Raw genomic sequence first — 27,195 nt, forward strand, 5'->3', positions numbered from 1 at the left:
AGATGGAGATAAGGGCTCTGCTGAGTTAAGGCTTTGGTCAAGATGTTACTTCATGACAGTGCCTCCTAGCACTGGGCACCTCCTCCCACCTGGCACCACAACAGGTCTTGATTTTTAAAATTTGCTGGCAATATCCATTGACATAGAAATGGGAAGGCTTGTGGATCATAGTGCTGTCTAATGGAAGCCTTGCTGACCAAGGTCTGAGGGTCCCCTCTTCCCCTGCCCACTTTTCTGGGAAGAGTGTTTCTCTAGTACAGTGTTTGGCCAATGTCCTATTTTCTCTTGCTTCTTTTGCATTGTTGTTTGGAGTATCTTTAACCTCTGAGCAGATAAGCTGGAGTGGGGGAGAATTGTAATAGCATGTTAAAACAAGAAGGAACTTTATTATCTCATCCCACCCCTGCATTTTACCAATGAGGAAGGTGAAGTGGAGGGAATGTCTTTCTTGTAGGCAGCTGCATTTTTTTTTTTTTTTCTTTTTTTGGTGCTGGCTTTCTTTTGGCCCTGGCTGGCAGCCATGACCCTGACTACAGCTCCTTAGATAGACACAGGCAGTCTCTGACTTGCTTGTGGGAGGGAGTTGGACCACGTATAACCAGAGCCTGTTTTCCTATTTCCCCCCAGAATTAGCTCCATGTTCTGCTAAGGCACAGAGCTTTGATTTGCATTGCTTTCCTTTTTCCACCCTCTCCACTGTGATTCAGGCTCCCACTGGCTCTTGCTCTCTCCTTTGCCTCTCCCATAGCTCTCTGGGAGGGTTTGTCTTCCAGCCAGACTGCTGAGCTTCTAGAAAGCTCCAGGATAAGGGAAAAGGTCCAGTCTTTCCAGACTGAGGGAAGCAGGAGCCAAACTGGCTGGAAGCCTGACAGGATGAATGGATAATAATGCTGTGTCTCTGAAGTAGCACAGCCAGGGGGATGCTGGCCAAATGACCCCAGAGAGAGAGGCAGCTGCAGCTGGGAGAGACAGAGGAATGTAACACATATGAAAGGAGGAGCCTCATGTTGAGAAACACACACACACACACACACACACACTCTTATACACATACTACCTATAGACATACAAGAATAAAATAGGAAGGGAAACTGAGGCCCAGAGAAGAGAGGGAAGAAATTGGCAACTTGCCTTCATGTGGGCTTCTGCCATAAGCTGCACTATTTCAGGCCTCCATCCCTCTAGCTGATTGACAAGCAGAGCTACTTAAAATACCTGTCCCAAGCCTTATGGCTTAGCCTGTCTCTGAGGATTGAGATAATCCCTCCTTTAGCTATGTTACTGTGATAAGCGGCACGTAGATGTTAAGCTCATGAGGCCATCTGATCCCTCCATCATTGTCTGTGCACGTGGAAGGCAGGTGGAGAAGGCGTGGGGTACCCCCGACTGACTGTGAAGACAGGGTGGAGGCAGGGTAACAAGCCCATGCTGAGTACCCTGTGCCTTTTTAGTTTGTTTTGCTTTACAATAATGCCTGAATATAAAAGTTAATATATAATCCAAGGCATTAAAGTTTAAAATTTTTTATTAAAAAAGAACAAAGAAAAAAAGTTACCCGTAATGCCATTTCCCAGAGATATTAGGTTAAACTGTATGCAGTTGCCATTTTTGTTGGTCAAGATGGCTGAATATCAACCATTTCATTTGGTTCAACCTAATATATTGGTGTATTTCCTTCCACATATTTTCTATTCCTTCAAGAATATATATTTGTGATCATGACATGTATACAAGCTTATGCCCAACTGTTTTTCAGAGCACATGATAATTTTTTTCATAAAACATTATAATGTAAGCATTTCCCCCATGCAATGAAAATCTTTCTCTCAACAGTCTTTTTAATGGTACATAATATTGCATCATTTGGGAATATCAACGGCATTTCCCCAGTCCCAGGTTGAGTTGTTCCAGCTCCTGTGTCCCATGGCCCAGGGGGAAAAAAAGAGCCTTGTTTCTGGCATTCTCCTGGCCAGGGAACAGGCTGAGATCAGTTCCCAACAGAGCAGGGGGGTCTCTGGTGACAGGTCGCCAGAAGGCAGCTGGCCCTTGTCTCTCTGCAGGACATGTGCTGAGTGCAGATGGAGGTTGGGGAGTGGAAAAGTTTGCCTCTGAGAGGCTGGCCAGAATGGGGAGAAGGGCATGCTTGCTGCCAGGGACCAAAATAGGATTCTGGAGGAGACTCAGATTCCAGCAAGAGGCGTCTTTTGCCCAGACAGGATTATTTTAAGTGCTCAGGTATTTATTTTAGCCACTGACACATCTGCAGTCTCCAAGTTAACTGAACTAGGTTAGCCTGACAAGTCAGCTTGCTTCTCAAAGTGCTTTCTCTGTCTGAGGCTAGGCCATGGTCAGCCTCAGGGTCAGACCAAGCCCTTTGGGTGAGACAGAGATTGTCACCCTTTACCGTGTTTCCCACAATGTCTGTGCACCCAGGTGGTTTCCTAGTGGAAATGAGAGGATGACAGAGAAGGAGGGAGGGAGAGAGAAAGAGAAGAGTAAGGAAGGGGTGGAGATGGGAGGGGTGGAGGAGAAGAAGAGAAAGAGGTAGGGAGGGATCCTGTCTGGTGCTGGTGCTGGCACTGGCTATCAATCAACAGGAAAGTCACATAGCCTCTTGAAGCCTCAGCTTTCTCACATGTGAAATGGGAATAATATTACCACGTAGGGTGGTTGTGAGGCTTAAATAAGTTATTGCACAGAAACTCCTGATACAGTACCTGGCACATGGTAAGTGCTCCAATCACTTAATACTGATGTTTGTCACCTCCTCACTCCCTCATCCCTCCTTTTAAACTCCCAGGAAGGGAGAGTCTAGTATTAATGTAAATGAAAATGCTAGCCTTTACTGAGCATTTACTATTCATTCAAAAAGTATTTATAGAGGGCCTACTAAGTGCTGGGCACTTTGCTAAGCACTGGGATACAGCATAAAGGAAAGTAAGTTCTGCCCTCATGGAGTCTACATTCTCACAGGGGGAGGCAGACAGTAAACAAACACTGTGAGCAAATAAATTGACAGTAAATGAACAATATGTCAAGTGGAGATAGTACTATGAAGAAAAGTGTAGCAGGGCAAGGGATGGACAGTGGGTGCTGTTTTATATAAAGCATATGTGCCAGCCATTATAAGAGCATTGAACATCCCCCCAATATTGTTTTTTTATATTTCATAATCATTTTTAATTCTTTTTCGTATTCTTTTCCATTATAGTTTATTATATTTTATTTTTATAAGAGATTGACTATAGTTCCCTGTGCTGTACAGCAGGACCTTGTTGTTTATCTATTTTATATAGAGTAGTTTGTATCTGCTAATCCCAAACTCCTAATTTATCCCTTCCCCTCCTTCCTCTCTGGTAACCATAAGTTTGTTTTCTATGTCTGAGTCTGTTTCTGTTTCGTAAATAAGTTCATTTGTATCATACCAAAAATTATTGTTTAATAAAGCACTTTGGGACATGATGAGGACACCTCCAAGTACCAGGAAGGGTGACAATCCTCTTGTTTTGCAGATTGGAGGTGGGAGCTGCAAAGTGGGGTGGGAAGCAGAGGCTCACAGAGCCAGGACTCCTGACTCCCCTCTTGCATCCTCCACTGTTCCAGGCTTTGTCAACGGCGCAGGGGGAAGAGCGGTGTTGGGTGAGGAGTTTCTATAACTCAAGGCACAGACTCAGCGTGTTAACTTAATCCCTCTGGGACTGAGCTGTCAACTTCACCAGTTCAGCAGACATCACTCGTTCTGAACATCGGCTTCCTTAGCTTAGTGGCTTCCCTGGACAGGGCAGAGGTTCAGGGGCTAGAAGGCCTCAGAGAAGGCTGCCTGAGCTTTCCCCTGGCTCTGGTGGGTGGAGGCTTAGGGGAAAGCAGAGGCAGGAGGTGTGGGGAGGTACACTGGTCCCTACCCAAAGGAACTCACAGGTCAGGGAGGTTCTCGTCCAAGCCTTGCTTTTACATGTGGGTCAATTGGGAGCCCTCTGAACAGTGTTCTTTCTCCTGGGCACAAGGTTTGGGACCATGGTTACTCAGAGAAAATAGGTTTCATGTGTGTTGCATGAGGGACCTGGGGTAAGGTCATGGTGTCTCTGTGAGGTGTGCGCGTGTGCACACGTGCACACATATTTGCGCACATATGTACAAACTGAAAGAACAAGGGCCATGTTCTCTGGTTGTGTTCTTTTTCTTGGTCATCTCTGCCCTGCTCTGGAGCCCATGGGGTTCAGTTCTGTCTCTTGTCTCCCTCCAGAGCATGGGCAGGCCAGGGAAGGTGAGATTTCGGGGAGACTTCCCCAGTGAGGCTGTTTCCTTCTTGGCTGCCCACTTTGACCCAGATCTTCATGGGGAAGAGCCTCTGCCTTCAGCCCCAGGACTGCAGACTTCCTCTGCCCTATGTCTTCTTGGCCTTGGGACACCTGCCTACAGAGATCCATCTGTTTGGAGACCCTAGGTTTCTCTCCTGTGGGTAGGGGATGCCAAACCTGGGAAAGATCCTCAAGTCCCTGATGTCAGTGCTGGAAGGCCTTTGAGGTCATCTAACGTTACTAGAATGTTGGCTTCCTGAGGGCTGGGTCTTTGTTTTGTTCACTATTATAACTCAACCCAGAGCAGGGTGCAGCATGTAGTATGTGCTCAATAAATATTTGTTGAATGATTGAATGACTCTACTTAAATCTCCACTCAATTTACAGAGGAGAGCTAGGACTGGAACCCCAAATTCCCTTGTTCATTTTTCCAGTCCCCTCTTCCTAACCCTTAGAAACTTGACTTTCCCCAGGCTGCCAGAATTAAGTGAGATGAGCTATAAAACTCTCTAGCCTACACATAGCACATAGCAGATGTTAAATTAATGTGAGCTTCTCTTTCTTTCTTCTTTTTGCTCTTAGCACCCTTTTCAAATTTCTCTTTGGAGCAATGTCACATACGAAAATTAGTTTTTCTCTACCACCTCATACCACTTTCCCAATCACAACCTCTATTTACTATTTACTTAGCTATGTGTTAAGGGGGGGACCCAAAGGACTTAAATGAAAAGATGAACAGTAACCTTGTTTTGAGAGGTTGATCCTTCCAAGTGTATTAATGAAATCAATGGATCCCCAAGGGTAGCATTTCCATGGAGAGAATGCTCTGGGCTCTCAGGATACAAGGGGAGAATTCTCACTGGTCCCACCTCTGAGTCTCTGGCATCTCCTTGTCCCACAGTGGCAGATGAAATGCTGCAAGTGTGACTCAAGGTTGCCTCACAATTACAACAGTCACCGAGTGGAGAATGTGATCTCGTCCTCGGGCCCCATGCGCTGGTGGCAGTCACAGAATGGTAAGGACCTGCCACAGCCTTCAGGGGCCCAAACATATGGAGGCTCCCACAGGATGGGGAGGGTGCCCGGGAGCCCTTTGGGGTTCCCAGGGCTTTCTTATGGTAGTGGGATGTGGGTGGTTGACAATCAGAACCTTCTCTCTTTGTATTTGAGGTCTTTCAGATGCTGTAGGTAGAAGAATTTATTGGAGGTTAATGAAAGGGTCAGAAGAGAGAGAAATGCCTTAATTTCATTCTACTTAGTCACAGTGGGCTTGCTGAAGGAACTGAGCTTTGGGAACAGATTGGTGTTGAACAGAGGAGTTGAAGGTTTTAGGGGCATCAAGTGATGGTGGGAAGGAAGTTTGGCCAAGAAGAGATAGAATCTTGAATAGGTGATAGTAAGTAGAAACATACTGGTACCACTTCTCTCTGAGAGGGAAATTGGAAAATCAAGGTTAGAGAGTTTCTGATTTCCTAGAGCCTGGAAAGGTAGAAATACTCTGCTCTAAAGTTTCTATGTTTTGTCTTTCCAGATGTGAGCCCTGTCTCTCTGCAGCTGGACCTAGACAGGAAATTCCAGCTTCAAGACCTCATGATGGATTTTAAGGTGTGTTTCCTGGGCATGGCAGTGGTTAGGAGAGGGGGACTCTGGGCTATGTGGGCGTGGACTCATGGGGAGCACAGGGTCCTTGTCTCCTCAGGCTGGAGGTGATGGTACCACATGCTGGGTGGGCCTCCCTTCCCCAGGCTGGGACGACACTTACCCTGAGCCTGTAGCATGGTGACAGCAGAGGTACCACTTACGGGAGAACAGTGGTGCCTCCACGTTCCCTGTCTTGGCTGTGTAGTGTTTATATATCCTCTCCCTCTTTGCATCCCCCACCCTTAGCCCATCTAATTTATTCAGCTCTGCCAAGACCAATTGTACAAAGCCTGGCCACTTATTATACAGTTGTGTTTTCTTGGTATACTCTGTTTTAATAACTTTGCTGATGAAATTGAGTTTAACAAACAGTCAAGAACTGGCCCATCCACATGTAAGATGTGCTTTTGGAGCAATCTGCTCATTCAGTGCTATTACTTCTCAGACTCTGCTTTTAGACTAGCCTTTGGAGATATGCCTTTTGGAGGGAACATTTTCATTCATTACTGACAGGTCTTTTTTTTTTTCCTTTTCCTTTTCCTAATATCCTATGTGACTGAGGAAGTTGCTCTAAGAACCTTGCCTCAAGAATAGGTCAAAAGTATTTTGAGACATTCTAGTGCCACTTGAACAAATGCCCAGTCTCTAACAGTGACAACTTCTAAGGGCAACATTCATTTGGATGGATACTGGTAGTCTCATTGCTTTGTCATCACTCACCCATTCATTTATTTGTCCATTCTTGCTACACACATATTGAACATTGATTATATGCTGTTAAAAAAGATGACTAGAACTAGATCACGATCCTCAAGTTGCTTTGGTATATGTAGGGAAGTCAAAGAACCAGTAGCAAGACAGTGGGTTGTGTGCTCTGATGTTGGTAATAAGAGGTGCTGGGGAGCCCGGGAAGGGGACATCCAGCTTGATCTGTCTTTGGGGGAGTGGATCAGAGAATACACCCGGGGAAGATGAAACTGCCTAGGCCAGTAATATCCAGGTGAAGGTTAAGTTCATTCCAGGCAAAGAGAACAGCAAAGTGCAAAGGCCAGGAGGCAAGAGGCAAGAAGGTATATAATTGGGGGAGGGGGCAAAGGAATGCACGTAGGGTCTGGTGGGGCAAATGTGTATACGGCAGTGAGAGGTAGGGATGTGGAAGGTTACAAATTGACGAGAGATGAGTTTACAGATGTAAATGGGGAGGGAGGAAAGTAGGTGAAAGATTCATCTATTCATTCAACAGATGTACCAACTGCCTACTATGTGCTAGATGCTGGGGGTACACTGTGAACAAGATAGACAAGGTGGGGGAATTCCCTGGTGGTCCAGTAGTTAGGACTCTGTGCTTCCGCTGCACCACTGAAGAGGGCACATGTTCAATCCCTGGTTGGGGAACTAAGATCCCGCAAGCCGTGCAGTATGGCCAAGAAAAAAAAAAAAAAACAGATAGACAAGGGGGTCTATGGTTTACTGTAGTGCTTCTCAAGCAGGGGATATTTGGCAGTTTATAGACAAATTTTTGGTTGTCACAACTGTCAGTATGCTATTGACATCTAGTGAGAAGAGGCCAGGGTTGCCGCTAAGCATCCTAAAATGACCAGGACTGACCCCATGGCAAGGAATTATTCACCTCCAAATATTAACAGTGTCAAGTTTGGGAAACCCTGGTCTGGTAGGATGAAAATAAAAAGCAGGAAACCAACAAATAAATAATTGGAAATTGTGTGACATTTACGAAGGAAACAAATAAGATCCTGGAATAGGAAATGATGGAGTGGGGTGGGCAGAGTGTGGGCAGAAGAATGCACATTAGATAGGTATAAAAAAAATCTCTGTGAGGAAGTGACATTTAAGCTGAGAACAAAAGATATGAAGGAACCCACGAGGGGGAGGAGCATTCCAAGCAGAAGAAACAACGTGAACAAAGGCTCTGAAGAGGGAATGTGACTGAGGGCTTGAGGAAATGGAGGTGCACAATGGCATGAGACGGGGTGAGGGAGCAGGGCCCAAGAGCATGGCCTCTTCAGCCATGGTCAGCAGTTCAGATTTATTCAAGAATAGTGGGCAGAAATTTTGTATCCTGCAACCTTACCAAATTCATTGATTAGTTCTACTAGTTTTCTGGTGGCACCTTTAAGATTATCTACGTATAGTATCATGTCATCTGCAAACAATGACAGTTTTACTTCTTCTTTTCCAATTTGCATTCCTTTTATTTCTTTTTCTTCTCTGATTTTGGTGGCTAGGACTTCCAAAACTATGTTGAATAAGAGTTGTGAGAGTGGACATCCTTGTCTTGTTCCTGATCTTAGAGGAAATGCTTTCAGCTTGTCACCATTGAGTATTATGCTTGCAGTGGGTTTGTCATATATGGCCCTTATTATCTTGAGGTAGGTTCCCTCTATGATCATTATCTGGAGAGTTTTTATCATAAATAGGTGTTGAATTTTGTCAAAAGCTTTTTCTGCATCTGTTGAGGAAATACTCCCATTTACCACTGCAACAAACGGAATAAAATACCTAGGAATAAACCTGCCTAAGGAGATGAAAGACTTGTACTCAGAAATCTATAAAACACTGATGAAAGGAATCAAAGATGACACAGACAGATGGAGAGAGGTACCATGTTCTTGGATTGGAAGAATCAATATTGTGAAAATGACTGTACTACCCAAAGCAATCTACAGATTCAATGCAATCCCTATCATCAAACTACCAATGGCATTTTTCACAGAATTAGAACAAAAAATCTTACAGTTCGTATGGAAACACAAAAGACCCCTAATAGCCAAAGCAATCTTGAGAAAGAAAAATGGAGTTGGAGGAATCAGGCTCCCCGACTTCAAACTATACCACAAAGCAACAGTAATCAAGACAGTATGGTACTGGCACAAAAACAGAAATATAGATGAATGGTACAGGATGGAATGCCCAGAGATAAACGCACATACATATAGTCACCTAATTTATGACAAAGGAGGCAAGAACATACAAAAGAGAAAAGACAGCCTCTTCAATAAGTGGTGCTGGGAAAACTGGACAGCTACATGTAAAAGAATGAAATTAGAACACTACCTAACACCATACACAAAAATAAACTCCAAATGGATTAAAGACCTAAATGTAAGACCAGACACTATAAAACTCTTAGAGGAAAACATAGGAAAAACACTCTGACATAAACTACAGCAAGATTTTTTTTTTTTAATTTATTTATTTATTTATTTTTGGCTGTGTTGGGTCTTCGTTTCTGTGCGAGGGCTTTCTGTAGTTGTGGCAAGCGGGGGCCACTCTTCATCACGGTGCACAGGCCTCTCACCATCGCGGCCTCTCTTGTTGTGGAGCACAGGCTCCAGACGCGCAGGCTCAGCAATCGTGGCTCACGGGCCCAGGTGCTCCGCGGCATGTGGGATCCTCCCAGACCAGGGCTCGAACCTGTGTGCCCTGCATTGGCAGGCAGATTCTCAACCACTGCGCCACCAGGGAAGCCCCAGCAAGATCTTTTTTGACCCACCTCCTAGAGTAATGGAAATAAAAACAAAAATAAATAAATAGGACTTAATTAAACTTAAAAACTTTTGCACAGCAAAGGAGACCATAAACAGGACAAAAAGACAACCCTCAGAATGGGAGAAAATATTTGCAAATGAAACAACAGACAAAGGATTAATCTCCAAAATATATAAACAGCTCATGGAGCTCAATATCAAAAAAAATACAATCCAATTAAAAAATGGGTGGAAGACCTAAAAAGACATTTCTCCAAAGAAGATATAAAGATTGCCAACAAACACATGAAAGGGTGCTCAACATCATTAATCATTAGAGAAATGCAAATCAAAACTACAATGAGGTATCACCTCACGCTGATCAGAAAGGCCATTATCAAAAAATCTAGAAACAATAAATGCTGCAAAGGGTGTGGTGAAAAGGGAACCCTCTTGCACTGTTGGTGAGAATGTAAATTGATACAGCCACTATGGAAAACAGTATGGGGGTTCCTTAGAAAACTAAAAATAGAACTACCACACGACCCAGCAATCCCACTACTGGGCATATACCCTGAGAAAACCATAATTCAAAAAGAGACACATACCACAATGTTCATTGCAGCACTATTTACAATAGCCAGGACATGGAAGCAACCTAAGTGTCCATCGACAGATGAATGGATAAAGAAGATGTGGCACATATATACAATGGAATATTATTCAGCCATAAAAAGAAATGAAACTGAGTTATTTGTAGTGAGGTGGATGGACCTAGAGACTGTCATACAGAGTGAAGTAAATCAGAAAGAGAAAAAAAAAATACCATATGCTAACGCATATATATGGAATCTAAAAAAAAAAAAAAACAATGGTACTGATGAACCTAGTTGCAGGGCAGGAATAAAGATGTAGACATAGAGAATGGACTTGAGGACACGGGGTGGGAGGGGGAAGCTGGGGCGAAGTGAGAGTAGCATCGACATATATACGCTACCGAATGTAAAACATTTAGCTAGTGGGAAGCAGCGGCATAGCACAGGGACATCAGCTCGGTGCTTTGCGATGACCTAGGGGGTAGGTTAGGGAGGATGGGAGGGAGGGGATATGGGGAAATATATATATATATATGGCTGATTCACTTTGGTGTACAACAGAAACTAACACAGTATTGTGAAGCAATTATACTCCAGTAAAGATCTATTTTAAAAAAAAAATAGTGGGCAGAGGACTTGAATAGGTAATTCTCCAAAGAAGACATACAAAGGGCCAACAGGTACATGAACAGATGCTCAGCATCATTAACCATCAGGGAAATGCAAATCAAAACCACAATGAGATGTCATTTCACACCTGTCAGAATAGCCATCATCAAAAAGATAAGGAATTCCCTGGTAGCCTAGTGGTTAGGATTTTGGGCTTTCACTGCTGTGGCCTGGTTTTAATCCCTGGTTGGGGAACATCTTGCAAGTCCCGTGGTGCAGCCAAAAGAAAAAAGATAAGACATAAGTGTTGGTGAGGGTGTGGAGAAAAGAGAACACTTGTGCACCATTAGAGGGAATGTAAATTGGTGCAGCCACTATGGAAAACAGTATGAAGTTTCCTCAGAAAGTTAAAAAAATAAATCTACCGTATGATCCAGCAATCCTACTTCTGGGTATATATTGGAAGGAAATGAAGTCACTTTTTCAAAGAGATATTTTTAACTCCCGTGTTCATTGCAATGTTATTCACAATAGCCAAGATATGAAAACAACCTAAGTGTCAATCAGTGGATGAATGGATAAAGAAGATGTCACACACACACACACACACACACACACACACACACACAGAGGAATATTCAGCCATGAAAAAAGAAGGAAATCCTGCCTTTTGGGTCAACATGAATGGACTTTGAGGGCATTCTGCTAAGTGAAATGAGACAGACAGAAAGACAAATACTGCATGTCTTCACTTATATACACAATCTTAAAAAGCTGAACTCATCAACATAGAGAAAAGGTTGGTGGTTGCCAGGGGCTGGAGGGTGGGGGTAATGGGTGGATGTTGATCAAAGGATATAAACTTCCAGGTTTATAAGATGAATAAGTTCTACAGATCTAATGTACGGCGTGGTGACTATAATTAATAATACTGTACTAGACACCTGAAAGCTGTTAAATGACACAAAAAGGTCATTATGTAAGCGGATAGAAGTATTAGCTAACCTTATTGCAGTAATCATTTTGTAATATATATGTGTATCAAGTCATCACATTTGATACCCCTTAAACTTACATATGTGATATGTTCATAATATCTCAATAAAGCTGGGAAAAAAAATAGTGGAAAGCCACTGGAAGGTTTTTAGCAGAGGGGAGTCATGGCTCACTTTACATTTTAGAAAGAAAGTTCTCTCTGTGTAGAGGTTGGTTTATGAACCCAAGGAAGTGTTCCAAGCTGGGACCTGTCAGCATAAAGACAGCATTTAAAGCCATGAGAAATGGATGAAATCACTGAGAGAAGAAGTAGGGACATGACAGTATGTCATGCTAAGGGGCTCGCATTTTATCTTTAGGCCAACGCAGACCCATGGAAGGGTCTCATGCAGGGAGGGACGTGATCAGATAGCCCTGTAGGTGAAGTGGGGAGCGTGGCTTGGAGAGCCTGGACAAAGGTTGGGCTTGAGTTCCAGGCTGTTGTAGGAACCCAGACTCAGTGCAACTGGGACCTGCACTATGGCCACGGCCATGCGAGGAAAAAGAGGAGGGACAGAATTGGGAGCTAGTGGTGTTAAAAAATGGTTGGCTGTGGGAAGTGCAGTGGGAGAATTTTCTGGCCTGGCCACCTGGGTGGTGGGCTGAGCTAGGGATCATGCCTTCTGGAACGCAGATCTGCCTTCTATCACTTTCCACGGCTCCCCTGGGGAAAACCCGCTGGGGCCGGTGGTTTGTCAGGAGAATTGGACCCGGGTACCCCTGAGCCCACTTGTCCCATGCAGCCCCCTTTCTCCCTCCTCACTGTGGTTCTCAGGGGCCACCAGCACCTCTTTAAGAGCCTCTTTCTGTGGTCGCGTCCCCACCGCGGGGTCACTCAGGCCCCAACCCTGTCTGTGTCTCTGCAGGGGCCCATGCCTGCTGGCATGCTGATCGAGCGCTCCTCGGACTTCGGCAAGACCTGGCAGGTGTACCAATACCTAGCTGCCGACTGCACGTCTGCCTTCCCCCGGGTCCGCCAGGGCCATCCTCAGAGCTGGCAGGATGCTCGGTGCCAGCCTCTGCCCCAGAGGCCTAACAGGCGCCTGGATGGGGCCAAGGTAGGCAGAGGGGACCCTGAAAATGTAGGCACGGGGAGAGGTCTCTCCCATCCCATTGCTCACATGGTCACCAGGCTTTGGAGAATCTAGGAGAACCACCCCCTTCCCCAGGCAGTGAGCCCTGCTGTCTTTCCTGAGCTCCCCAATAATGATCCCTCTGGGCACGTCTTTGCTGCACATCCTCTTTGCTGCCCAGGAAGGATATTTCAGAAACACACTGAGTGTATTGCATAACTCAACCCTGCTCTCTCCTTGAATCTTCCCACCTGGGGTCAAATCCTTTCATTTCTTTCATCACTGCCCCCTTGCTCCCACCCACGGGGGCTGTATTTTGTCTCCTTTCTCTGGCTGAGGCTCAGGGGAGCCCTCAGAGCTGCTCGGAGCGCTGCCTTTCCTGTAGGCAGTGCGTCTCTTTCCTTCCCTGCAATGACTCCTCCTTGGTTATTGCCGTATCTAGATCCACGTTAGCCACATGCCCCAGACCACACATCAGAACATGGGACTTTTCCCTGATTTGTGGAAGGTTGATGTGAAAACTCTTCCTGGGATATGCAGCTGAACTTACATCCAATGAGTGTTTTTTTTTTTTTTATCAAGTAAGAACAGCATAGTTGAAATTGGGGTTGTCTAGAGTGTGGTGGTCAGCACGTCCATGCATCCTTGGCTCTGGACCCTCTCACTCATCCTGGGTCTTTGGAAAATTAGTATCCCCTAAACCCTCATATGTCTATTATATATCTTACTGTAACTTCTGACCCAAGGAAATCAGGAAATTCTTGGGATAGCTATATTTTCAACTGGAGAGGAAAGGTTGTACACACACACACACACACACACACACACACACACACACACACACACACACATACACACACACGCACACTCATCTAAGGCCCAGTGATCATCTCCCTCCCTCAGAGTGATTGGCAGACCTCACATCCATGGTCATCTCAGGCTCCAGGTAAGAAAGACCTTAGTATGAGAAGGTCAGGGCATTGAATGGAAAGGAGGACCTCTGGGCTTGGGCCACAGTTCACCTCTACCTCAGGTCTTCCATTTCCCCTCTCTCTGCAGGTCCAACTTAACCTTATGGATTTAGCCTCTGGGATCCCAGCAACTCAAAGTCAAAAAATTCAAGGTCAGTGTGGCTACTCCTCTAGCCTGTGGGACTGTGGATGGGGAGCAAAACATGGTTGCAACCCAGATCATGGACATTTCCTAGTCTTTCCTACCTCTGTCAACACGGTTGGATTGAACACTTGCCCTGCTCAGCCCATAGGGGTATTGTGGTGGCCCCAGAGACTCAAAAGGCCTAAGCCAGGGTGGAATGGGTCTTTTCTGTTGGGGGAAGTTTGAGGAAGATGGAATGGTGCGACCAGAATTCCTTTCCTTATCATCCTGCCCTAGGAGTCTCTATTTGCCTCTAACTTCCCGTTCTTTATTTTCCCATCTCTACCCCTCCCTCCTTGTTGTTTGTCCCCCTCAGAGCTGGGGGAGATCACAAACTTGAGAGTCAACTTCACCAGGCTGGCCCCTGTACCCCAGAGGGGCTATCACCCTCCCAGCGCCTACTATGCTGTTTCCCAGCTGCGTCTGCAGGGGAGCTGCTTCTGTCACGGCCATGCTAACCGCTGTGCCCCCAATTCCAGAGGCCCTGCCAGCCCCTCCACCGCTGTGCAGGTGACAGCCCAGGGAGGGGGAAAGGAGAGGGGAGGGGCAAGACCCGGGCAGACTGACGTCTCTGGGGCTCCTATAAAGGAGGGAGGGCACTAAATTTAAGACTCGAGTACTTAATATTTTAGCAATGGTGAAAATGAGTCTAAATTATTGTCATTTCAAAGGTCAGATTTTGCAGCACTTCTTTGGACCTGCTTTATGGTTTGAGATGATTTTTATTCAGTAACATAGAAGTATATGTAAGTATAAGCATACATATAAGTAGAAGTATAAGCATGGGTGTTGGTGGGGGAGCTTAAGGCATTGATTTTCAGCACTGGCTACACATTGTAATTTCCTGGGGAGCTAAAAAACATTGCCCAGACCCACACCTTCATACACTCCGATTTTATTATTGTTATTTAAAGCCCCGGGTGATTCTAACATCCTGCCAGGGTGGTTCTGACATCCTGCCATAGAGCCACTGGTTTGGGGACTGTAAAGTCCCATGTAGAGGTGAGATATGGGGCAGGGTGAGAGAACAGAGTCTAACACAGATGCTAAGTCCACCCCAGAGCAGTTGAGTTGGATGCGTCAGGCATGGAAGAGAGAAACTCCAGCTTAACAAGAAACCCAGGGGATTTTTCTGTGAAACCAAGCTGGAGAACCATCAGTAGAGGAGAGAGAGCCTAGGACCAAGAAGCAGAGGGAGTTGTCATTTCACTTCTCTGGGGTTTCGGTTCTTCTATTAACAGATGGGACCATGATATTTGCCCCAGTGATAGAGGCGCACGATGAAATCATGTAAAGTGACCCTTGAGGGAAATACAGGTGACATGAGCATCGGGCAGCTTTATCCTTTCCACTTCTGGGCCAGCGCTTGCCCCAGGCTACAGAGGAAGGCAGAGGGAGACCAGTGCCAGAGATGTGTCATCCATTAGGGTCCATAAACAAAAGACCAGAACACAGGCTGAGCAGGATTGCTGGCATATGAGGATGTAGAGGAGGGCAACGGCCTGCCCAGCCCCGGTGGTTCTCAAATCTGGCTGCACAGTGGAATCACCACTTTCTAAAATACCGATGCCTGGGCCTCGTCCCTGAGATTGGATTGAATTGGGCCTGGGCATTGGTATTTTTTTAAAAGCTCCCCAGATAATTCTGAAGTGCGTGCAGAGTTGAAATCCATGGAATTAGAGGGACAAGGCAAGCCTGGTGAAGGACATGCCAGTCTAGCTGGCAGGATTTTGCTGGTGAATAGAGAGTGAGGGGACTTCTAGTCAGGAAGAAAAACATCAGTACAGGCCAAAAGGTGGGGAAAAGTAGGGCTTGTCCTGGGAGCCGCTAGTTCAGCTCAGCCGTGCTGTTAGGAGTGAGTAGGGGATGAGGATGGAGCAAACACAATACAAGTCCTAGATGCCAGCCTGAGGGTGGTGAGCTTAATATGGAAGACTATTAGCACACAATTGCTATTCTATTTTTATACCTTAATGAGTCTAGTAACAATTCATCATTGCAGTCTCATTAGCCAAACAACTGCAGTCATAGATTGTTGGAATATAAATCTCCAGAGGGCCCACAAGCTTCTAGAACCACAGTTTACCAACAAGGCTGTCTAAGCACTTTACAGGTGGTGCTTTGGACTGGGCAGCATGGGGATGGCCAAATGCAAGGGCTGAGCTTTTAAGAACCTAACTGGAGGAGCAGTGCAGGTGTGCATGCACACACACAAACACACACACACACCACACAAGCCGGCATCTGGGAGTGTCATAGGAGCTGAGTGAAGGCTGGAGGAGCTGGGGTCTGAGCTGGACCCTGGGGACAGAGTGGAGAGGGCAAGTCCACCTCTGGGATGCTCCTGTGATAATTATTCATGGTGTCCTATGGCCCCTCTCCTAGGTCCATGAGGTCTGCGTCTGCCAGCACAACACCGCCGGCTCCAACTGTGAACGCTGTGCACCCTTCTACAACAACAAGCCCTGGAAACCCGCAGATGACCAGGACCCCCATGAATGCCAAAGTATGAGCCTGGGATCACCCAACCTCCCCTGCAGCAGCTGGGTGGGGTGCTGGCCCATCAGGGACACAAGGAGAATCTAGTCTTTATTATTTAAATCTAAACCTAATTGTATTCTGTAATTTAAGCTCTCCTTGCTCTTTGGGGAAGGAGAGGTTATTTGAGAAAGTATTTGAGTTGCATCTTCCCACAGCTCCTGGCCCTTCTCCTCAGCCAGGCCTGGAGGGACCACGATTTGGTCCATGCTTCTGATGCCACGTGCCTTTCGTGCTAACCACAGGTCCTCCTACTTCTGGCCTATCCAGTGTAGGACATATGTGGTTCCCTGTTGTCATTCCTTCTACTTCAGATGTGCATCCAGAGTAGAAATCCACGGAATTAGATTCCTGGAGGCAGGGCCCTTCCCTGCATAAATGAGGGCAACAAAGATCCCAGCCCAGAGAAGGGCAGTGACCCAGCAGGAGACCCAGCAGGTGGCAGTGGGGGAGGATTGGCATGGGACCATTCAAAGGGCTCTCTCTTTGGCTCAACATGGGTATTATTCTTGGGTTAGTCCCCACGCTGGGAGTCAAGAGGCCTGAGTTCTCTATTTTCCTTTCTTACTGGCTATATAACCTGAAATAAATTACAAAAGCCTCCCTGGGCCTCAGTTTCCCTGTTTCCCAGACCTGAGCATCTTGCAGAGTTGCTGGGGATGCCAGTGAGTTAGTGTGGAACGTGCTTTGTACATGGCAACGATGCTGGTCAAATGTCAGCCCTAGTAATCTCCTTTTGCAGGGTGTGACTGCAACGGACACTCAGAGACATGTCACTTCGACCCCGCTGTGTTTGCCGCCAGCCAGGGGGCACATGGAGGTGTGTGTGACAACTGCCAGCACCACACTGAGGGCAAGAACTGTGAGCGGTGTCAGCTGCACTATTTCCGGAACCGGCGTCCTGGTGCTCCCATTCAGGAGACCTGTCTCCGTGAGTAGGGGCTCCAGGGAGCCAAGCCATCATCTGTCTGTTAATCCCCATCTGTTCTGGGCTCAACAGAGCACATGTCCCTAAGGACACACAGGAAGCGTGAAGACTTGGTTGTGTGTCAGGACTTGTGGGCAATTGTTTTTAACTTAGCTGTGCCCTTCTAAGCAAGTCAGTGTGGTTTGCTCTTTATTTTTGTGCTTCCTCCAACATTCAGGACCCCTCCATGGCAGGGGTTATTCTTGTATCCTTGGGCCCTAGCAAAACCACAGACAAATAATTGATGCTCCAGGAATGTTTATTAAATGAACATGTAAGTCACCCAGGAGTGATCCAGGAGGTAAGACTTTCTAGGTGAAGGAAGAGTCTTCATTTTGAAAGCCATGAAAGGGGCTTGGGTTTTGGGGTGGGAGAAAGTTGGTTCACTTCCTGTTGATATTATCTATTTATGGAAAGAGTGAGAAAGTCTTGAGTTTGACTTCTGTTTCCAGCACTCGCTTGCTGTGTGACCTTGCGTATGTTCTTTGAACACCTCTGAGCCTCAGTTTCCTCATCTGTGCCATAGGGATAAGCATCCTCACCTCTCAGGGTTATCGTGAGGATTACATAAGGTGAGAGGCAAGAGTGTCCAGCTCCGTGCTGGCCACAGGGTAGCTGTTCAGTCAATAATGCCAACCAAAACTTTTATAGTACTTAACATGTGCCAAGCACTGTTCCACCTGCTTTACACTTACTCATTGATTCCTCGTAAGAAACCTATGAGTGTTGTATAATCACCCCCATTTTATAGATGAGAAAGCTGAGGCACAGAGGGATTAAATAACTCAACTAAGGTGGTAAGGTTGTAAGCCAGGAAGTGGTGGAACAAGGATTTGAACCAGGAAGCCTGGCCTCTAGAATGTGCTCTCTGCTTTTCTTCTTTGTCCCTCCTGCCGTGGCTGCCTTTGTCTCTCAGCCTGCGAGTGTGATCCAGATGGGGCAGTGCCAGGAGCGCCCTGTGACCCAGTGACCGGGCAGTGTGTGTGCAAGGAGCAAGTGCAGGGGGAACGCTGTGACCTGTGCAAGCCGGGATTTACAGGACTCACCTATGCCAACCCGCAGGGCTGCCACCGTGAGTAGGGGGCCCAGCCTGCCGTGGCGTGGGGCAGGTGGCCTGGGGCCACCAGGTCTGTGACTGGTCCTGCTCACTGAGCTGCGTGCCGGCTGCTTTGCCACTGGCTTCCAGCAGGTGACAGCACAGGCCTGAGGTGGAGGCTGGGACAGAGCCCTCTCGAGGGAGGGCAGGCAGGTGGCCCAGCAGCCAGGTGCGGGGACTGGTGGGAAAGTGTGGTGGCCTTATGAGTCAGCCAGGTTATCTGGAGGGAACGGCCCCGCCTCGTTCTTTTCCCAGGCTGTGCCCCTCCCTGATGCACATCCTCTGGGGGTAAGATTTGGGTGGCCCGGCCCCCAGGCTCAGCAGCCCTCCCTCCCTTGCAGGCTGTGACTGCAGCGTCCTGGGTACCCAGCGGGACATGCCTTGTGATGAGGAGAGTGGACGCTGCCTGTGTCTGCCCCACGTGGTGGGCCCCAAATGTGACCAGTGCGCTCGCTACCACTGGAAGCTGGCCAGTGGCCGGGGCTGCGAGCCATGTGCCTGCGACCTGCACAACTCCCTCAGCCCCCAGTGCCACCAGGTACATGGCGGGGTGGCCCATGGGCCCCTCAGCAAGGGAGGGCTCCCGCCCACCGGCCTCTGTCTCCCCTCCGCACTGCCCTTCTGGGTCTTTCTAAAGTCAGACTGGGTTGCTTCTGTCCGCCTTCCCCTGGGGAGGCTGCCAAATGTCCCTCCGTCCGTGGCTCTCAGCCTTTGGCAATGCCACATTCGCACACCTTCTGCAGGGCCGTCGCGGGCTTTGACCTCAGAGCTTGTGTCCTCGTGGGAGCCCTTGCTTTGGGGTGCACTGGGGAGTTCTGCTCCCTGACCGGTCTCTCCCCGCACAGTTCACAGGGCAGTGCCCCTGTCAGGAAGGGTTTGGTGGCCTGACCTGCAGCACTGCAGCCGTCCGCCAGTGTCCTGACAGAACCTACGGAGATGCAGCTATGGGATGCCGAGGTGTGCTCACTGAGTGGGGACGTGGAGGACATGGGGGGGTTGTGTGCTCGGGTGGGCTCGTGGTGGGGACACGTGGGTCTGTGGTGTGGGAGGGCATCCTGTACTGGTGCACGGGGCCGGGGGGGGGCCCTGGCAACCCATAGGAGCACTCGCTCCCCACCGCTGCCCGGGGCTGACACCAGGCCGTCCCCGTGTCCCCATGTGCGCATGACAGGAGGGCTGCTTTGCTTCCCACTTCCCTGAGAAACCATTTCCCAGAAGCCATCTGCAGGAAATGTCCTCCTCTCCCTCTTCATAGATGGAGAAAGTGAGTCCTGAGGGGGGGTCAGTTTGATGAGTAGTGACAAGGGCACGCAGACCTGAGTCTGTTCTCAGCTCTGTGACCTCGGGACGAGTTGCTCCCCTCTTCAGGCCTCAGTTTCCTCATCTGGGGAAGGGGCACATTGCCTCAGAGGCTTCATCTGTGAGAATGGGAAAACAAGCGTGTTAACTCTGCCACAGAGTGTGTGGTGAGGGTCAGAAGCGTAGGCGTGTGCCTGGTGAGTGAGGCTCAGAACAGTGCCTGGCATGTCGGAGGTGCTATGTAAGGGCTTGCTGTCATTACCATGATTTCATTCTGGCCTTGACAGTCTTATTCTAAGTGTGAAAGACCCTGAGGTCAGACCTCTTCTTTGGGCTTTCCCCACCAAACACCTGATCTTCCTGACCTCCCGGCCTCTGACCATCATTTCTCCCGCCTTAGCCTGTGACTGTGACTTCCGGGGAACGGAGGGACCAGGCTGCGACAAGGCCTCGGGCCGCTGTCTCTGCCGCCCTGGCTCGACCGGGCCACGCTGTGACCAGTGCCAGCGAGGCTACTGTGACCACTACCCGGTGTGTGTGGCCTGCCACCCCTGCTTCCAGACCTACGACGCAGGCCTCCGGGAGCGGGCCCTCCGCCTCAGCAGCCTCCGCAATGCCACCACCAGCCTGTGGCCTGGGCCGGGCCAGGAGGACCGCGGCCTGGCATCCCGGATGCTGGACACAAAGAACAAGCTGGAGCAGATCCAAGCCATCCTCGGCGGCGCCTCGGTCACGGAGCAGGAGGTGGCCCAGGTGGCCAATGCCATCGTCTCCATCAGGTCATTCCCCCTCCCTGCCGAGCCACGTGGCAGAAGAATGACTCCACGTGGGTCCACATAGGGGCGCACTGGTCCTTCCTTACATCAGTTACAGCCCTTTACCGTCTACCAAGGCTTCTCACAGGCCCCTCTCTTTTCACTGTCACAACAGCCCTGGGAGGTTGGCGGGGTGCGTGTTATTCCTTGCGTCTTGCAGATGGGGAAACAGGCGCAGATAGGTGGCGTGATGGAGTCACGTGGCCACCGAGGGGCAGAGCGGGGGGGCCGGGAGCACAGGCACAAGCCCAAGTCCTGAGTTCTCTCAAGTGCCCGGTGCCGCCCGTGGGAGAGTCAGCTCTGCATTAGTCAACCTTGTGGAGGGCATCCGAGAGGCAGGGCTCTAAAAATAATTTGCGTTTGCCTTTGGAATGGGAGCAGTCCCACCCACAGTCCCCTCCTACTAGCAGAGGTGCCTTCTCAGTGAGGTTTCGTTCTGAAGTTTGTAGGAGTTTGCTTCCCCTGAGCACTTGCTGACTGTGAGGGCCTGAGCCACCTAGGCCACCCCGCCATGTACCTGGTGGCACTGGGGGCTGAGGGAGTTGTGCAGGTCACAAGTGTGCCATTGACCTCGGTCTCAGAACTGAGTAGGGAGTCCGCAGGCAGTGGGTGGGCTGGGTGTGCAGGCCTGGAGGGGCTTTGCGGAAGGACGGTCCGTGCTGAGCAAAGCCCGGCCATGGAGAATGCGAGGCTGGTGGAGGGAATGGTGGTGGGTGGAGCTGCAAAGGACCTGGGAGGGAGGAATGTCTGAAAGCTCAGCCGCGGTGGGTCAGGGCAGGTGACCCCCTTCAGGTGGAGACCACCAGTGGGCAGCAGCTACGGGAGCTCCGTGGGAAGGTGTGGGCTGCAGAAGAGGGACTTGGGAGCCTGGGGTACAGGTGGTGGCCGATGTCAGCCTGTAGGCAGCGGAGGAGGAGGAGGGGCTCAGGGGATCCTCCTCGTGGAAGCCGACGTGGGGAGGTGGAGGAAAGCTGGGACTGTTAGGGTCACACACGCCAAGGAGGGAGAGATTTTTATGGATCTGCCTGCATAGGGGTGGAGGGAGGTTGTGCTAGCTTTTGCCCGGCAGGATCCTCTCCAGCCTGTGGAGGCTCCCTTCTGCGGCTTTTGCTGACGGCCTCTCTTTTTCCTGACTCGGTAGCGATTTCTCCGAGGGGATGGCTGGCTCTGGGGAGGAAGCCCCCCTCCTGTATTTTAGTGGAAGCTTCTCTCCCACTTCAGGCAGACTCTCCAGGGCCTGCAGGTGGATCTGCCCCTAGAGGAGGAGACCTTGCCCCTCCCGGGAGACTTGGAGAATCTGGACAGAAGCTTCAATCGCCTCCTCGTTATGTATCAGAGCAAGAGGGAGCAGTTTGAAAAAATAAGCAGTGCCGATCCTTCAGGTGAGGAGGGGTACACAGACGCCACGCCGGGCCAGGCTTCATCTCCGTCTCCAGGCCTCCGGGTCCAGGGCCAGCTTGGTGCCCTCTCTTCTTCCCACAGGAGCCTTCCGGATGCTGACCGCGGCCCACCAGCGGTCGTCCCAGGCTGCTCAGCAGGTCTCGGACAGCTCCCGCTGGCTTCTCCAGCTCAGGGACAGCCGGAGAGAGGCGGAGAGGCTGGAGCAGAAGCTGGGAGGAGAAGGAAGAGCCGGTGGCCCCCAGCTCGCGGCCCTGAGGCTGGAGATGGCTTCCTTGCCTGATCTGACACCCACCGTCAACAAGGTGACTCCTGTCACGGAGCCCCGCTTCCAGAGGCCCCCTGCCCCAGCTTGTCACTCACCAACTGTTGCTCCACATTCCCTCCTGGGGCCACGTGGACCTCCCACACCCCCGCCCATCCCGACCCTTGACCCCACATAGTGTGTTCAGCAGTTACCAAGGAAACAAGTTTCTGGTGCCCAAGTTGCCGTGGAGATGTCTGGCTGCTTGTTTCCCAGGTGTGGGAGGGGAGTGATCACTGAGGAGGCTTGGGGACCCCCTCTGATGCCCCCATCTCTCCACAGCTCTGTGGGGGCTCCAGGGAGATGGCTTGCACCCCGGGAGCATGCCCTGGGGAGCTGTGTCCCCGAGACAACGGCACGGCCTGTGGTTCCCACTGTAGTGGTGCTCTCCCCAGGGCAGGTGGGGCCTTCCGGACGGCAGGGCAGGTGGCCGAGCAGCTGCGGGGCTTCAACGCCCAGCTCCAGCAGACCAGGCAGATGGTAGGTGTGGCTGAGGTGGGGTGGGCCCATGTAGGAGGAGGCAGGGGGGACAGAGCCCCTGAGCAAGGCAGAGCTCCCATTTTGCAGCCAGGAGTCGAAAGCCCAGAGATGTCAGGTGACTTTCCCGTGGCCCTACAGCAAGTGAGAGATGGAGTTTGAGGCCAGTGTTTTTACATCATTTCTTCCGGAGCCAAACCGAGCTAGTTACAAAAGTTTACTAGGTAGATCTTGGGTAGCAGGTGCCTACAGAACCCTCGGGGGCTGCTGAGAGGCCCTCCTGGGGCTTTAACTACTGCTGACCCATAGCGTGTGTCAGCAGATCAGGGCAGCCGAGGAAGCCACCTCGCAGGTGCAGTCGGATGCTCAGCGCCTGGAGATGCAGGTGAGCACCAGCCGCTCCCAGATGGAGGAGGACGTCACACGCACGCGGCTCCTCATCCAGCAGGTCCGGGACTTCCTCTCAGGTGAGCTGGCCTTCACCTTTCCCTGGGCTGATGTTTTGACTTCTGCCTGTCCTCAGTGCCCCATTCCCTGTCCCTCATCCCATTCATCAGTCAGCTACTTCCTTCCCTGGTCTCCATGCCCCTGGACCAGCCCCCGTCACTCACCTGGATGGCTGCACGGCCTGTAGGTGACCCCCCCACCTCCTTCCTGCTCCCTCATAGCCCATTCTCAGCAGAACAGTCTGAAACATCTTTGAAAAATGTGTAAGCGGGGTCACATCCCGCTCATGCCTAAAATCCTTCACTGGCTTTCCCTTGTTCTTGGGATAAACTCTCAGCTCCTTACCATGGGCTCTGTTACCTCCTGGGTATGGCCTGTATCCTCTCCACTTTGCTCACAAACTGTCTTTGAACAGGCCAGGCTCTTGCCAGCCTCGGAGGCTCTTGCTGTTTGTTCCTCTGCCTGGGATGCTCTCTCTAAGGCCGATGATTCTTGCCCTCCAGGTCTGAGTTTAAATATCTCCCTCGAGGGGCCTTTTCTGACCACCCCATCTGGTCATCCCCCTCCCCCGTATTCCCCTCTGGAGTCTGACCTTCACTCTACTCCGAGCCTGTGGTTGTTGAGCTCACCTGTCTGCAAGTGTAATGTTTGTCTCCCCACTGGACTCTAAACTCCAAGAGGGCAGGGATGGCTGTCTGTCTTATTCACTGTGTCCCTGGCACTTAGCATAAGTCCAGGCCCAGAAAAGCACCCATTGTTGATTGAATGAATAAATGAACCCGATCTCCTACCTTGCCACCTGGGGAGTGGGAAGGTCCCTGGACAGGACTCAGGAAATCTGTGGGACTTTGGGCAAGTTGTTTTCCTCTTTGCCTCATCTTTCGCTTCTGCCAACGGGGATGATAGTATTTTACAAGTTTATTCCGGGCGTCAAGCAACTGATGTAAAATGTGTTTTGAAAAATTAAAGATGCCTCAGGAATATGAACTGATATTATTAAATTTCTGGTCCCTGCCAGGGAATTTGCTTGGCTGGGAGCCCAGTTAACATGAGCTGAGGGCCTGGTGTAATGACAGCCGTTCTTCCTGCTACTATTGCGGTGCCTTTGCTTCAAGAGGCCAGAGCCCCCTCCTGGGTGCCGGTGGCAGGTTGGAGAGAAGCAGAGACAGGCCAGAGTTTGGTGATGGGACTCACAAATAAGGAAGACTTTCCTTGAGGGAAGCCGACTAAGGCAGGCTAGGTGGCCCCCCATCCTGCATCAACCCCAGCTAGGGGGTGGTGGGATAGGAAGCCTGTCCTTGTGGTGCAGTCTGGGCTCCAATGAATGGGCAGGGAGTGGACGGGCTGCGGGGTCCCTGCTGTCCCCTCAGTTATGCTTGTGTCTCAGGTTGAGTCCTTGGACAGGATGAGGGGCAGAAAGAAGGAGCAGGGCCTGAGAGAGGCCTGGCCCCTGGGAGGGACCTGGGACAATTCTTACAGTCTCCATGGCTGTGGATTCTGATGTCCGGAATCCTGCTGCAGGAGGCATGGGTACCAGCTGCTGTGGGCACGCAGGGTCACAGCGAGGGCGGGAGAGTGGAAGCCCAGTGGAGGAGGGAGGAGACACCATCTTTCTCAGGTCATCAAGGGAAGTGACCAAAATAATAGGTCAGGTTTACTGAGTTCTTACTAAGTGCCAGGCACTGTTCTAAGTGTTTCACATTATTTAATCCCGACTGCCTACCACTTTGCATGTGAGGACTCCAGATACAGGGAGGTTAAGAAACCTGCCTAAAAGCATCCAGCTTGGAGGCAGTACGGGTAGGGTTCAGCTCACTCCGGAGTCCACACTCTAGATTATTGCGTTATGAGATGGACCACCTCCCAGCACCCCACCACCCATCTTGCTTCTTTGCCTTCGCTAATGTTTGTCCTCCCCCTGCATTGTCTCCCCTGCCCTGCCCCACCCCTCCCAACCTGCCTAATTCCTACACACCCTCTAAGGATCCCCTGGGTATCTCATTCTCCAGGAAGCTTTCCTGGACCTGTCAGACTGGGTTAGGTGCCCCTGTAACAGCCGTCCTAGCACCCTGAGCTTACCCCCATCACTCAGGGTTGTGCTTCCTTGTCCCACTAGATTTCAAGCTCCATGAGGGCAAGGACCAAGTCCAATCTGACTTGCAGTCTCAGCTCCCCACATCCTGCTGCTCAGATCAGTGAATGTTTGCTGAGCCCACCCTGAGACTCAGAAGCCCATGAAACTGAGTGTAACTCAGACCAAGCCCACGGGTGCAGCTGAAGTGAAGCAGAACAAAGGAAGGGCAGGCGCTAGGTGAGGGTGTGCTTGCCGTAAGAGGCTTTCTAGGGAAGGCACATACAAGCCGTGTTGAGAGTAGGACTCTGGGTTAGGTGAGAGGTTGGTGGTCTCTATGGGGAGGTCCTTGTGAAAGCTTGTAATTGGGGAAAAGTCCACTTCATTCAACTCAGCCGCAATTATGCCTTGTGCTCCTGCGGTGTGCTGTTCTGGCCCCAAAAGGACATAGCAATAAAGAGGCATGGTTTCCACCTTCCAGGAATGTCCTTCCACCTGGCATGGGGAGGGGACTGGGTCTAGGACCTGTGTAGCCAGCTGGTGAGGAAATATTTGATTGCAGAGTAAGGCTGGGTGGGCCCCAGAGGAGTTAAGTCCCAGGGCAAACTATCTGGGTGGGCGAGTGTCCCCTTCCCTACCATGTCAGTACCAGTGGAATCTGCAAAAGTGACCATGGGGAGGAGATGCCATCTCTGTACTTCTGACCTTACTCTCTGACCCAGAGTTGGATTGTGAAATTCCTGCTAAATTGATTGTTTCATATCATCCCTTGAGGTTGGGCATCGTGATTCCCATTTCACAGATCAGGAAACTGAGCTCAACGAAGCCAGTTGACTTGTCCCAGTTTGCTTGAATAATAAAGAGGAGGCCTGAGACTGGAGCCCCTCAATCATTCATTCAATGTACAAGCAGAGTGCCTCCAAGTGCCACGCACTGTGCTAAGGGCTGGGCTATAGCTGTGGATGAAAGCCAGTCCCTGTCCTCACATTGTTTACATCCTAGTGAGGATATGACAGAAAACCTAATAAATGAGTTAAGTGTTCAACACGTGGGTGGTGATAAATGTTAGGGAGAAAGATAAAGCTGAGAAGGAGGAGAAGGAGTGTTGGCAGAGGGTGGAGGTTGCGATCCTAGATTGGATGGCCTGGGCTGGCCTCTCTCAGAAGGTGACACGTGAGCAAAGCCCAGGTAATCTTGATCTGCCTTTGCAAAAGCGAGCACTCTGCCCCAGAGGAGGGGCACGTGGAAGGGGTCTTATTGCCAAGGAAGCAGTTGCAGTTCCTGGCTGGTCTCCCCACTTTAGGGCTGATTATATCTGTGCTCCAGGCATTGTTCAGTACCAGCTGCCTGGTACCACCTCCTCCTCCCCAGCCTGCAGCTTCCTGTGGTGCCACTTAGTTGCCACAGCTGTGCCGGCAGCCATCCTCCCGCGGCAGCGAGCCCGGAAATTCTCAGAGCAGGGCGCCTGAGTGTGCCTGGGAGGGAGCGGCAGCTCCTTGGGCAGCCCGGGCAGAGGTGGCATGGAGGTGCTGCCCACGGGGGCTGCTCAGCCTGGAGAGGCCTCTGATCTCTGGGGAGGTGGCTGAGCTCCCCATTCCGATGGATGGTTTGTCTTCCAGACCCCGACACCGACACAGCCACCATCCAGGAGGTCAGTGAGGCCGTGCTGGCCCTGTGGCTGCCCACAGACTCTGCCACCGTCCTGCGGAAGATGAATGAGATCCAGGCCATCGCAGCCAGGCTCCCCAACGTGGACCTGGTGCTTTCTCAGACCAAGCAGGACATCGCTCGGGCTCGCAGGCTCCAGGCTGAGGCTGAGCAGGCCAGGTGTGGCCCTGGGCCCTGAACTTCTCCCAGGATCGGGCTGGGCTTTTGCCCCCCAACTCTG

The 27,195-nt window shown here is 50.2% G+C and overlaps 1 protein-coding gene across 7 annotated transcripts in view; it reads left to right on the plus strand.

Moving 5' to 3' along the window:
- The window catches only part of LAMB3 (laminin subunit beta 3), a 164,743-nt gene that overhangs the window by 132,448 nt on the left and 5,100 nt on the right, over window positions 1-27,195 (plus strand). For all 7 annotated transcript variants that reach the window (XM_057541778.1, XM_057541790.1, XM_057541772.1 and 4 more), the window contains 16 exons: window positions 5,200-5,314; window positions 5,830-5,903; window positions 12,534-12,725; window positions 13,800-13,863; window positions 14,212-14,405; window positions 16,281-16,401; window positions 17,176-17,364; window positions 18,317-18,472; window positions 18,838-19,034; window positions 19,342-19,453; window positions 20,196-20,574; window positions 21,832-21,992; window positions 22,093-22,313; window positions 22,595-22,792; window positions 23,112-23,256; window positions 26,927-27,134. In XM_057541778.1, coding sequence (XP_057397761.1) covers window positions 5,200-5,314; window positions 5,830-5,903; window positions 12,534-12,725; window positions 13,800-13,863; window positions 14,212-14,405; window positions 16,281-16,401; window positions 17,176-17,364; window positions 18,317-18,472; window positions 18,838-19,034; window positions 19,342-19,453; window positions 20,196-20,574; window positions 21,832-21,992; window positions 22,093-22,313; window positions 22,595-22,792; window positions 23,112-23,256; window positions 26,927-27,134 — 2,726 coding nt within the window. The remainder of the gene's footprint in view (window positions 1-5,199; window positions 5,315-5,829; window positions 5,904-12,533; window positions 12,726-13,799; window positions 13,864-14,211; window positions 14,406-16,280; window positions 16,402-17,175; window positions 17,365-18,316; window positions 18,473-18,837; window positions 19,035-19,341; window positions 19,454-20,195; window positions 20,575-21,831; window positions 21,993-22,092; window positions 22,314-22,594; window positions 22,793-23,111; window positions 23,257-26,926; window positions 27,135-27,195) is intronic.

This window comes from Balaenoptera acutorostrata, chromosome 1 (genome assembly GCF_949987535.1).
Source record: "Balaenoptera acutorostrata chromosome 1, mBalAcu1.1, whole genome shotgun sequence".
Lineage (NCBI taxonomy): Eukaryota > Metazoa > Chordata > Mammalia > Artiodactyla > Balaenopteridae > Balaenoptera > Balaenoptera acutorostrata.